Here is a 12,054-nt window from a genome sequence, read left to right as displayed (position 1 = left end):
GAAAAAGGGGCGGGGCCTATCTCCTCAGCACACGGCGCCATTTTCTGTCACAGCTCCGCTGGTCAGAACGGCTCCCAGGTCTCTCCCCTGCACTGCACTACAGAAACAGGGTAAAACAGAGAGGGGGGGCACATTAATGGCTATATATATATATATTAAAGCAGCTATAAGGGAGCACTTAATATAAGGATATCCCTTGTATATATAGCGCTTTGTGGTGTGTGCTGGCAGACTCTCCCTCTGTCTCCCCAAAAGGGCTAGTGGGTCCTGTCTTCATTAGAGCATTCCCTGTGAGTTTGCGGTGTGTGTCGGTACGTGGTGTCGACATGTATGAGGACGATATTGGTGTGGAGGCGGAGCAATTGCCAAATATGCAGATGTCACCCCCCAGGGGGTCGACACCAGAATGGATGCCTTTATTTGTGGAATTACGTGATGGTTTATCTTCCCTTAAACAGTCAGTTGAGGACATGAGGCGGCCGGACAATCAATTAATGCCTGTCCAGGCGCCTCAAACACCGTCAGGGGCTGTAAAACGCCCTTTGCCTCAGTCGGTCGACACAGACCCAGACACGGGCACTGATTCCAGTGACGACGGTAGAAATTCAAACGTATTTTCCAGTAGGGCCACACGTTATATGATTTTGGCAATGAAGGAGACGTTACATTTAGCTGATACTACAGATACCGTAAAACAGGGTATTATGTATGGTGTGAAAAAACTACAAACAGTTTTTCCTGAATCAGAAGAATTAAATGACGTGTGTGATGAAGCGTGGGTTGCTCCTGATAAAAAGTTGATAATTTCAAAAAAGTTATTGGCATTATACCCTTTCCCGCCAGAGGTTAGGGCGCGCTGGGAAACACCCCCTAAGGTGGACAAGGCGCTCACACGCTTATCCAAACAAGTGGCGTTACCCTCTCCTGAGACGGCCGCACTTAAGGATCCATCAGATAGAAAGATGGAAGTTATTCAAAAGAATATATACACACATGCAGGTGTTATACTACGACCAGCTATAGCAACTGCCTGGATGTGCAGTGCTGGAGTAGTTTGGTCAGAATCCCTGATTGAAAATATTGATACCCTAGATAGGGACAATGTTTTACTGTCGTTAGAACAAATAAAGGATGCATTTATCTATATGCGTGATGCACAGAGGGATATTTGCACACTGGCATCTCGGGTGAGTGCTATGTCCATTTCAGCCAGAAGAGCCTTATGGACACGACAGTGGACAGGCGATGCGGATTCAAAACGTCACATGGAGGTTTTGCCGTATAAAGGGGAGGAGTTATTTGGAGTTGGTCTATCAGACTTGGTGGCCACGGCTACTGCCGGGAAATCCACTTTTTTACCTCAAGTCACTCCCCAACAGAGAAAGGCACCGACCTTTCAACCGCAGCCTTTTCGCTCCTACAAAAATAAGAGAGCAAAGGGCTTGTCGTACCTGCCACGAGGCAGAGGAAGAGGGAAGAGACACCAACAGGCAGCTCCTTCCCAGGAACAGAAGCCCTCCCCGGCTCCTGCAAAAACCTCAGCATGACGCTGGGGCCTCTCAAGCGGACTCGGGGACAGTGGGGGGCCGTCTCAAAAATTACAGCGCGCAGTGGGCTCACTCGCAGGTAGACCCCTGGATCCTGCAGATAATATCTCAGGGGTACAGGTTGGAATTAGAGACGGATCCTCCTCATCGTTTCCTGAAGTCTGCCTTACCAACCGTCTCTTCCGAAAGGGAGAGGGTGTTGGAAGCCATTCACAAGCTGTACGCTCAGCAGGTGATAGTCAAAGTACCCCTATTACAAGGGGTACCTCAGGTTCATTGTTCAAAACTGTCACTATCAGTTTCAGACGCTGCCGTTCGGATTGTCCACGGCGCCTCGGGTCTTTACCAAGGTAATGGCCGAGATGATGATTCTTCTTCGAAGAAAAGGCGTATTAGTTATCCCATACTTGGACGATCTCCTAATAAGGGCAAGGTCCAGAGAACAGCTGGAGACAGCTTTAGCACTATCTCAAGAGGTGCTAAGACAACACGGGTGGATTCTGAATATTCCAAAATCCCATTTAATCCCGACAACTCGTCTGCTGTTCCTAGGAATGATTCTGGACACGGTTCAGAAAAAGGTTTTCCTTCCAGAGGAAAAAGCCAAGGAGTTATCCGATCTGGTCAGGAACCTCCTAAAACCAGGAAAAGTGTCAGTACATCAATGCACAAGAGTCCTGGGAAAAATGGTGGCTTCTTACGAAGCAATTCCATTCGGCAGATTCCATGCAAGAATATTCCAAAGGGATCTGTTGGACAAATGGTCAGGGTCGCATCTGCAGATGCACCTGCGAATAACCCTGTCACCAAAGACAAGGGTGTCACTTCTGTGGTGGTTGCAGAAGGCTCACCTATTAGAAGGCCGCAGATTCGGCATTCAGGATTGGATCCTGGTGACCACGGACGCCAGCCTGAGAGGCTGGGGAGCAGTCACACAAGGAAGAAACTTCCAGGGAGTGTGGTCGAGCCTGGAAAAGTCTCTTCACATAAACATTCTGGAACTAAGAGCAATCTACAATGCTCTAAGCCAGGCGGAACTTCTCCTGCAAGGAAAGCCGGTGTTGATTCAGTCGGACAACATCACGGCGGTCGCCCATGTAAACAGGCAGGGCGGCACAAGAAGCAGGAGTGCAATGGCAGAAGCTGCCAAGATTCTTCGCTGGGCGGAGAATCACGTGATAGCACTGTCAGCAGTGTTCATCCCGGGCGTGGACAACTGGGAAGCAGACTTCCTCAGCAGACACGATCTTCATCCGGGAGAGTGGGGTCTACATCCAGAAGTCTTCAACATGTTAATAGACCGTTGGGAAAGACCAATTGTAGACATGATGGCGTCTCGCCTCAACAAGAAACTGGACAAATATTGCGCCAGGTCAAGAGATCCACAGGCAATAGCTGTGGACGCACTGGTAACTCCTTGGGTGTACCAGTCAGTGTATGTGTTTCCTCCTCTGCCGCTCATACCAAAGGTATTGAAGATCATACGGCAAAGAAGAGTAAGAACAATACTAGTGGTTCCGGATTGGCCGAGAAGGACTTGGTATCCGGAACTTCAAGAGATGCTCACGGACGAACCGTGGCCTCTACCTCTGAGAAGGGACCTGCTACAGCAGGGTCCCTGTCTTTTTCAAGACTTACCGCGGCTGCGTTTGACGGCATGGCGGTTGAACGCCAGATCCTAAAAGGGAAAGGCATTCCAGAAGAAGTCATTCCTACCTTGATTAAGGCACGGAAGGAAGTCACCGTGAAACATTATCACCGCATTTGGCGAAAATATGTAGCGTGGTGCGAGGATCGGAGGGTTCCGACGGAGGAATTCCAACTGGGTCGTTTCCTACATTTCCTGCAATCAGGATTATCTATGGGTCTCAAATTGGGATCCATTAAGGTTCAAATTTCGGCCCTGTCAATATTCTTCCAAAAAGAATTGGCCTCTGTCCCTGAGGTCCAGACTTTTGTCAAGGGAGTACTGCATATACAGCCTCCTGTGGTGCCTCCGGTGGCACCGTGGGATCTAAATGTAGTTTTAGATTTCCTCAAATCCCATTGGTTTGAACCATTGAAAAAGGTGGATTTGAAATATCTCACATTGAAAGTGACTATGTTACTAGCCCTGGCCTCTGCCAGGAGAGTATCTGAATTGGCGGCTTTATCTTATAAAAGTCCTTATCTAATCTTCCATTCGGATAGGGCAGAACTGCGGACTCGTCCGCATTTTCTCCCTAAAGTGGTATCAGCATTTCATCTGAACCAACCTATTGTGGTGCCTGCGGCCACTAGCGACTTGGAGGACTCCAAGTTGTTGGACGTTGTCAGAGCCTTAAAAATATACATTGCAAGGACGGCTGGAGTCAGAAAATCTGACTCGCTGTTTATATTGTATGCACCCAACAAGTTGGGCGCACCTGCTTCTAAGCAGTCGATTGCTCGTTGGATTTGTAACACAATTCAACTTGCACATTCTGTGGCAGGCCTGCCACAGCCTAAAACTGTAAAAGCCCACTCCACAAGGAAGGTGGGCTCATCTTGGGCGGCTGCCCGAGGGGTCTCGGCATTACAACTCTGCCGAGCAGCTACGTGGTCGGGGGAGAACACGTTTGTAAAATTTTACAAATTTGATACCCTGGCAAAGGAGGACCTGGAGTTCTCTCATTCGGTGCTGCAGAGTCATCCGCACTCTCCCGCCCGTTTGGGAGCTTTGGTATAATCCCCATGGTCCTTTCAGGAACCCCAGCATCCACTTAGGACGATAGAGAAAATAAGAATTTACTTACCGATAATTCTATTTCTCGGAGTCCGTAGTGGATGCTGGGCGCCCATCCCAAGTGCGGATTATCTGCAATACTTGTACATAGTTATTGTTAACTAATTCGGGTTATTGTTAAGGAGCCATCTTTAAGAGGCCCTTTCTGTTGTCATACTGTTAACTGGGTTTAGATCACAAGTTGTACGGTGTGATTGGTGTGGCTGGTATGAGTCTTACCCGGGATTCAAAATGCCTCCCTTATTGTGTATGCTCGTCCGGGCACGGTACCTAACTGGAGTCTGGAGGAGGGTCATAGGGGGAGGAGCCAGTGCACACCACCTGACCTAGTAAAGCTTTACTTTTTTGTGCCCTGTCTCCTGCGGAGCCGCTATTCCCCATGGTCCTTTCAGGAACCCCAGCATCCACTACGGACTCCGAGAAATAGAATTATCGGTAAGTAAATTCTTATTTTCTGTGGTGTAGTGCAGCTCTCTCAATAATTCTTGTACAGAATTGTCTAAATTTTGTGCTTATTTGCTATATTTTAAAGTGTTGTTCATTTACTAGTTAAAGGACCACAAATCATAAAATATATGTTGACTTCTATAAAACAGCTGCTATTTAACATTAAGAAATAAAGGGCTTGTATACTAAGGAGAGATAAGGAAGTTAAACGAAAAAGAGAGAAAATCCTTGTGCATATCGCTTCTCTCTTCTTCCCACACGCCCTAAAAGCAGTTTAAATAGCGGTACTGCCATAGGCACCTGTGGTGGCACTAAGTGACCCAGGTGTTGCAAAGGTCAGCAAACACTTACCGGTGGGTGTCCTTCTCCAGTGCTGATTTCACTGCTAGAAAGTCCCGTTACCTGCCTCCAGCTGCAGAGAGGCAATCTGGTTATAAAGTTAATGCAAAAAGATTCCCATACCCAGCACAGCTATAGTATTGCGCATGCACACAACACTTCAAGACGCGCTATGCGACTGTGGACACTGTAGAGGGAGTGACTTTTCACTCACTCTCCTTGGCAGGGCTATTTTTAGCAAAAATAGGATTTTAATTACCTACCGGTAAATCCTTTTCTCGTAGTCCATAAGGGATATTGGGGAATTAGTACGATGGGGTATAGACGGGGTCCAAAGAAGCCGGTGCATTTAAAATTTCTTCAGCTGGGTGTGCTGGCTCCTCCCCTCTATGCCCCCTTCCACATGCAGATATAGGTAAAATAGTGCCCGAGGGAGAAATGACATACTTGAGAGAAGGAACATAACAACGAGTGGTGAGATTCACACACCAGCGTACAATAATATAAAACGACCAGCAACGTCTGGTAACAAAACAGCAACTGCTGAACAGGTAACCATATAAGAGACAACCTGCAGAAAAGTCAACTGAGGCGGGCGCCCAATATCCCTTACGGACTACGAGAAAAGGATGTACTGGTAGGTGATTAAAATCCTATTTTCTTTAGCATCCATAAGGGATATTGGGGAATTAGTACGATGGGGGACGTTCCAACGATTCCAGAACGGGCGGAATGTGTGGAGACATTTGCAGCACCGCCTGCCCAAACTGGGTATCCTCTTTGGCCAGGGTATAAAACCTGTAGAACTTGACAAAGGTGTTCTTCCCCGACCAGGCAGCAGCTCGGCATAGTTGCAAGGCTGAGACTCCATAGGCAGCTGCCCAGGAAGACCACACCGATCTTGTAGAGTGGGTCTTCAGAGACTGTGGAACAGGTAAAGCTGCCGACACATAGGCCTGTTGGATAGTAAGCCTAAGCCAACGAGCAATGGATTGCTTTGAAGCAGGGCAACCCTTTTTCTGCGCATCATATAGCACTAACAAGGGATCTGTCTTTCTTATTCGAGCCGTTTTCTTGACATAGATCTTCAAGGCTCGCACAGCATCCAATGCCTCCGGAGGAGCAGAAGTGCCAGAACTTGACGGAACCACAATAGGTTGAATAAAGTGGAATGCAGAGACGACCGTCGGCAGGAACTGCTGCCTAGTCCTGAGCTCCGCTCTGTCCTCGTTAAAGAACAAGTAGGGACTTTTACACAATATGGCCCCCAATTCTGAGACGCGCCTAGCAGAAGCCAGGGCCAATAACATCATTGTCTTCCACGTGAGGTACTTGTCTCCTACTGTCATCAGAGGTTCAAACCAGGAGGACTGTACAAATTCCAACACTACATTCAAATCCCAGGGTGCCATGGGCGGCACAAAAGGAGGTTGTATGTGAAATACCCCTTGCAAGAAGGTCTGGAAGAAAATTGAGAGAGCTGAAATCTGGACCTTAATGGATCCAAGACGTAAGCCCTTATCCACACCAGCCTGCGGGAAACGGAGGAAACGTCCCAAGTAGAAGTCCGCAGGCAGATACGTGCGTTCCTCGCACCAAGAGACATATCTTCTCCAGATATGATGGTAGTGTTTTGATGTGTCAGGTTTCCTGGCCTGAACCATGGTAGCAATAACCCTTTTGGAAAGGCCATTCTGAGCTAGGATGTTCCGCTCAACCTCCATGGCGTCAAACAAAATCGCCGTAAGTCCAGGTAGACGAACGGTCCTAGTTGAAGATCATCTCATCTCAGTGGCAGAGGCCAAGTGTCTTTGATGGACATGTCCAGAATATCGGCGTACCACGCCCTCCGAGGCCAATCCGGGGCAATCAGAATTGCCTGGACTCCTTGATTCCTGATCCGCTTTAGCAATGGAAGCAATGGGAGCAATGGAATCGGAGGAAACAGGTAGACCAGCCGGTAAGGTCAAGGCGACGTCAGTGCATCCACTGCCCTCGTCTGAGGGTCTCTGGTTCGCTAACAATACCAACGAAGCTTCTTGGTGAGACGAGAAGCCATCATGTCTATTTGTGGGCAGCCCCACCGGTCGATGATCTGCTGAAACACCTGATGGTGGAGCCCTCATTCTCCTTGGTGGAGATTGTGACGACTCAGGAAGTCCGCTTCCCAGTTGTCTACTCCCGGAATGAAGATTGCGGACATTGCTCTTGCATTTCTTTCTGCCCAGAGGAGTATCTTTGACACCTCTCGCATGCAGGACCTGCTTTTTGTCCCTCCTTGTCGATTGATGTACACCACTGCCGTGGCGTTGTCCGACTGAACTTGGATTGCGTGATCCCTGAGTAGAGGAGAGGCCTGAATCAGAGCATTGTAGATTGCCCAAAGTTCCAGAATGTTGATAGGAAGTAGGGCTTTGTGGGCTGACAACCTGCCCTGGAACTCGACATACCAATTATGCAGTGACACATACACACAGACAAGTAATACAATAGCAAGCCTGCCCTTACTGTATGTGAGAGGGAGACGAAGAGAAGGGGACAGCACACCCAAGCTAAACAGCCCCATTGAGGCTGCAAGCTGTTATATCACGGTGTAACACCGGAGTATTAGTCATTTTCAGGACACAGATTGTGTACAATAACGGCTCTCCCCCTTTGCTACACCCCTGTATCCTGAGTGTCTGGAGGAGCTGTGTGTGCCAGCTGCTGTAAGCAGAGGAAGGCACCAAAACGCCGCTGGTCCCGCTCTGAGGAAGCTCCGCCCCATGTAATGGCGCCGGAGTTTCAGTGATATTTATACTGGCAAAGTCTCCATATTAGTGTAAAACATTACAGCAAGTGTTAGTTTTCACTACTGCTGCCATGGCATAAGCTCTTCTCCCCAAATGTCTGCCTGTGAATCTGACACCAAGATGGACACTGAGGGGGCCCGTAATACCTGAAAGTCTAGGGGCCCGGCCATGGGTGAATACGGTCTTGGGTTGCTGCCTCCTGCCTTGATAACCGGAGAAGCAGGAGCAGCTTTCTACAGTAATTGGAGTATTAGTATATGGAGCATATAGATGTAAGACTTTCCATACCAGAACGTCAGATGTTTTCTGTCTGTGCAGAGCTATCATCCTGTTACTAGTCAGTTTCCGCTATAGTGAGCTGATGACAGTATGTTATAATGGGATTCCTATCAGGACGTTTGCTGCATGTAGGAGACTGTCCATCTAGCCCCCTTTAAAATGTTTCAGATGTGCATAGCAGAGTTTCCATGGTGCTTACCACATAGGAATAGACAGGCACCGTGTATCTGGAGTTTCAGCATATTTGCTCTTCTTTTCCTCCTAACAATACTGCTAGAAAACCTACTGCGTGACTAGAAAAAAACCAAACAATTTAGCCTTTGAACAGACAAACGATTTTGTCTCCAGTGCTGTGACTCAATGCATTATTTAGGCTACTTGTCATAATAGTGTCCTTGTTTCTGTATCAGGAGAGCCAGAGAGTTGGCAGTGACGCATCATCACCAGCAGCTGTGTGTGAAGAAAGCCTGGCAGCACTGGAAATTGGTGAGGGCATTTCCTTCTGTTCTCTGTACAAAAATGTTTTCTCCAGGAGCGTAGTCTTATGAAATGTAAGGCCTCACCTCTAGAAGCCTTCTATAATCGCCTCAAGACTTACCTGTTAACTGATGCATTTCATTAATGTCCCTTTTTAGGGACTTGTCTAGCTCTGTTCTGTAGTGTGTTAATACTTAAGTTGTTTTTTTTCTTATCTGCAAATAGGCTTTGAGTCCTCTTGGGAGAAAACCTATATAAATAAAATTAGTTTCTCTGAAAAGTTTATTGAAAGGCAACTGTGTACATAAAAGACAGAAAAGCACACTTAGTGGGGCATATTCGTTGCCTGAAGCACTCCAGATGAGTGAGCAATTTTACAATAAGGTGGTTAGGGGGACGGTAAGAAAGGGGGTGGTCTTCAGTTTGCCGGCTGTCGGGATCCCGGCGCCCAGTATACCGGTGCCGGAATCCCGACAGCCGACATACCAACACTTTATCTCCCTCTTGGGGGTCCACGACCCCCCTGGAGGGAGAATAAATAGCCACCGTGCCCACAGCGGGGCGAGCGCAGCGAGCCCTCAAGGGGCTCATTTGCACTCGCCACGCTGTTGGTATGCCGGCGTTCGGGATTCCGGCGCCGGTATGCTGGTCGCTGGAAGCCCGGCCACCGGCATCCTATACTACACCCAAGAAAGGGGATATGGTGTGGTGAACCATGAAGAAAGATGAAGAAGAAATTACAATGAATGAAGAGATGGAGACAAACAGAATTCAGTAACTAGGGTTACTCATTATTACTGAAATGGGGAATGAAAGTTATGTAGTATATGCCATGGACTCCAAACTTTGGGACTTATTCAGTATGCGTCGCATATTCCTGAATATCAGGCCAGTGCGCACACTCGGAGGTGCGATCGCCTCGCAGTGATGCAAACGCCTCTGCCTCATTGACAAGCAGAGGAGAGGAGTTCGCCGCCCGGCGTTATGGGGGCGGGTCAGTGCCATTTTCCAGGTGTCCGTGTGATGTCACACGCGCCTGATGCGATGGGAAAAATGTCGGTGGCCTGGCTGCGCAGGCAGGGGGCTTCCCTTTATACAGTGATGCGATCACAATTGAGCTGCGATTGCATCGCTGGGCTGCCTCGCCCTGTGTTGGGCTACCCCCAGCATGCAAGTGAAAGCAGTTGCAGTTCTGCTAAATTAGCAAAACTGCAACTGAAGCTGAATCAGGGCCCTTGTCCAATGATCTAGAGGAGTTTTGTTATTATTATACTGGTCATAAATTCCGTACCATAGGCATACCAAACCCTGGAGATTATCATTTGAAGTGAGAAGAGGGACAGGTTTTTTCCAATCAGCTGGCAAATGAAGTGGTGGCAGTGACTATATGCCATAGTAATTTATTTTGATGTCTGGAATACATTCATAAACTATGAAGTTAGATACCTTCAGATGCACACCCTCTCCAGCATCTGGATGTATACCATTATTTAATTTTTAATATGGCACAGACCCTAGCTTCATCACCACCTAAAGTAATGGAGGATGTTTTCTGCTAAACTGTGATAAAACATGGGCCCTCATTCCGAGTTGATCGGTCGCAAGGCGAATTTAGCAGAGTTACACACGCTAAGCCGCCGCCTACTGGGAGTGAATCTTAGCTTCTTAAAATTGCGACCGATGTATTCGCAATATTGCGATTACTAACTACTTAGCAGTTTCAGAGTAGCTCCAGACTTACTCTGCCTGTGCGATCATTTCAGTGCTTGTCGTTCCTGGTTGACGTCACAAACACACCCAGCGTTCGGCCAGGCACTCCCACCGTTTCTCCGGCCACTCCTGCGTTTTTTCCGGAAACGGTAGCGTTTTCAGCCACACGCCCCTGAAACGCCGTGTTTCCGCCCAGTAACACCCATTTCCTGTCAATCACATTACGATCGCCGGAGCGATGAAAAAGCCGTGAGTAAAATTACTTTCTACATAGCAAAGTTACTTGGCGCAGTCGCAGTGCGAACATTGCGCATGCGTACTAAGCGGATTTTCATTGCGATGCGATGAAAAATACCGAGCGAACAACTCGGAATGAGGGCCATGGTTTCATCAGAAGGATTCCTCTGATGAAACCAGCAGCCCACCAGAGAAACGCATTAGCAATAAGTTGCTGCTGCTGTTTTATTGGCACTTGGATCAAATTTCTGATTACCTTCGGAGTCCGTAGCTGATGACTTGCACATAGCGATCTCTGAGTTACTTTAGAACATTTGCTGCTCACCAGCAATTGATTTGTCCTCCGTACATGTATCCATACCTGAAGTACAGGCCACATTGGATAGACTGTGTTTATCTCCTGCAGCAGGTGCTACTCTCGATAACAGCATTTATTAGTGTTACATAACAATTTTGACTCTGCGTTTATAAGCTTGGAGGTACAGGAATGACATCTATTACGTTTTCTGTTTTTTCTATTAAAAACATACAGTATTATGGACAGGATTAATCTCAGTACAGTGCTCTCCTTGGTGATACTGTATGTGCTAGATCCTGCTATTGCACAAATTCAGTGATCATTTTGTAGGTTAGCTTATCTTTTGCGTATTCAACTATTTATTCACAGTACATTTGAAATAATTATATTATAAATATTTCAACACTGAGAATTGCAATTTAATAACTACACATAGGGGGTCATTCCGAGTTGTTCGCTCGCTAGCAGATTTTAGCAGCATTGCACACACTAGGCCGCCGCCCTCTGGAAGTGTATCTTAGCTTAGCAGAATTGCGAACGAAAGATTAGCAGAATTGCGAATAGAAATTTCTTAGCAGTTTCTGAGTAGCTCGAGACTTACTCCTACATTGCGATCAGCTCAGCCCGTTTCGTTCCTGGTTTGACGTCACAAACATGCCCTGCGTTTGGCCAGCCACTCCCCTGTTTCTCCAGCCACTCCTGCGTTTTATCCTGGCACGCCTGCGTTTTTCCGCACACTCCTAGAAAACGGTCAGTTTCCGCCCAGAAACACCCACTTCCTGTCAATCACACTCCGATCACTTCAACGATGAAAATTCTTCGTTCAGACTTGAGTAAATCTACCAAGTTTTGTGCTAAAATACTTAGCGCATGCGCGCTGCGTACCATGCGCGCATTTTTGCCTTAATCGCTCTGCTGCGAAAATCAGCAACGAGCGAACAACTTGGAATGACCCCCCATAGGGCGGGATTCAAATCTTCCGTCCCTCCCCTTTCACCCCCATCATGCCCGCCGGCAGTATTCAAATGTTGCTGCCGATGGGCGCGATTTCAGCTTGCCACCCCCAGGGGTGGTGAGCTGAAATGCACGAAAAGTGACCCGTTTGGACGCCCAAACTGGACTTTCCGCGATAACGGGGGTCAATAGAATATCACCCTGCGGTCT

General features: G+C 47.7%; 1 protein-coding gene across 3 annotated transcripts in view; it reads left to right on the top strand.

Annotated features, from left to right (window-relative positions):
* The window catches only part of SFI1 (SFI1 centrin binding protein), a 353,554-nt gene that overhangs the window by 242,493 nt on the left and 99,007 nt on the right, over positions 1 to 12,054 (top strand). For all 3 annotated transcript variants that reach the window (XM_063913069.1, XM_063913070.1, XM_063913068.1), the window contains one exon: positions 8,579 to 8,654. In XM_063913069.1, the coding sequence (XP_063769139.1) occupies positions 8,579 to 8,654 (76 nt within the window). The remainder of the gene's footprint in view (positions 1 to 8,578; positions 8,655 to 12,054) is intronic.

This window comes from Pseudophryne corroboree, chromosome 1 (genome assembly GCF_028390025.1).
Source record: "Pseudophryne corroboree isolate aPseCor3 chromosome 1, aPseCor3.hap2, whole genome shotgun sequence".
Classification (NCBI taxonomy): domain Eukaryota; kingdom Metazoa; phylum Chordata; class Amphibia; order Anura; family Myobatrachidae; genus Pseudophryne; species Pseudophryne corroboree.
The sequence above is the reverse complement of the archived record's forward strand: the minus strand, read 5'-3'. Positions and strand labels throughout refer to the sequence as shown.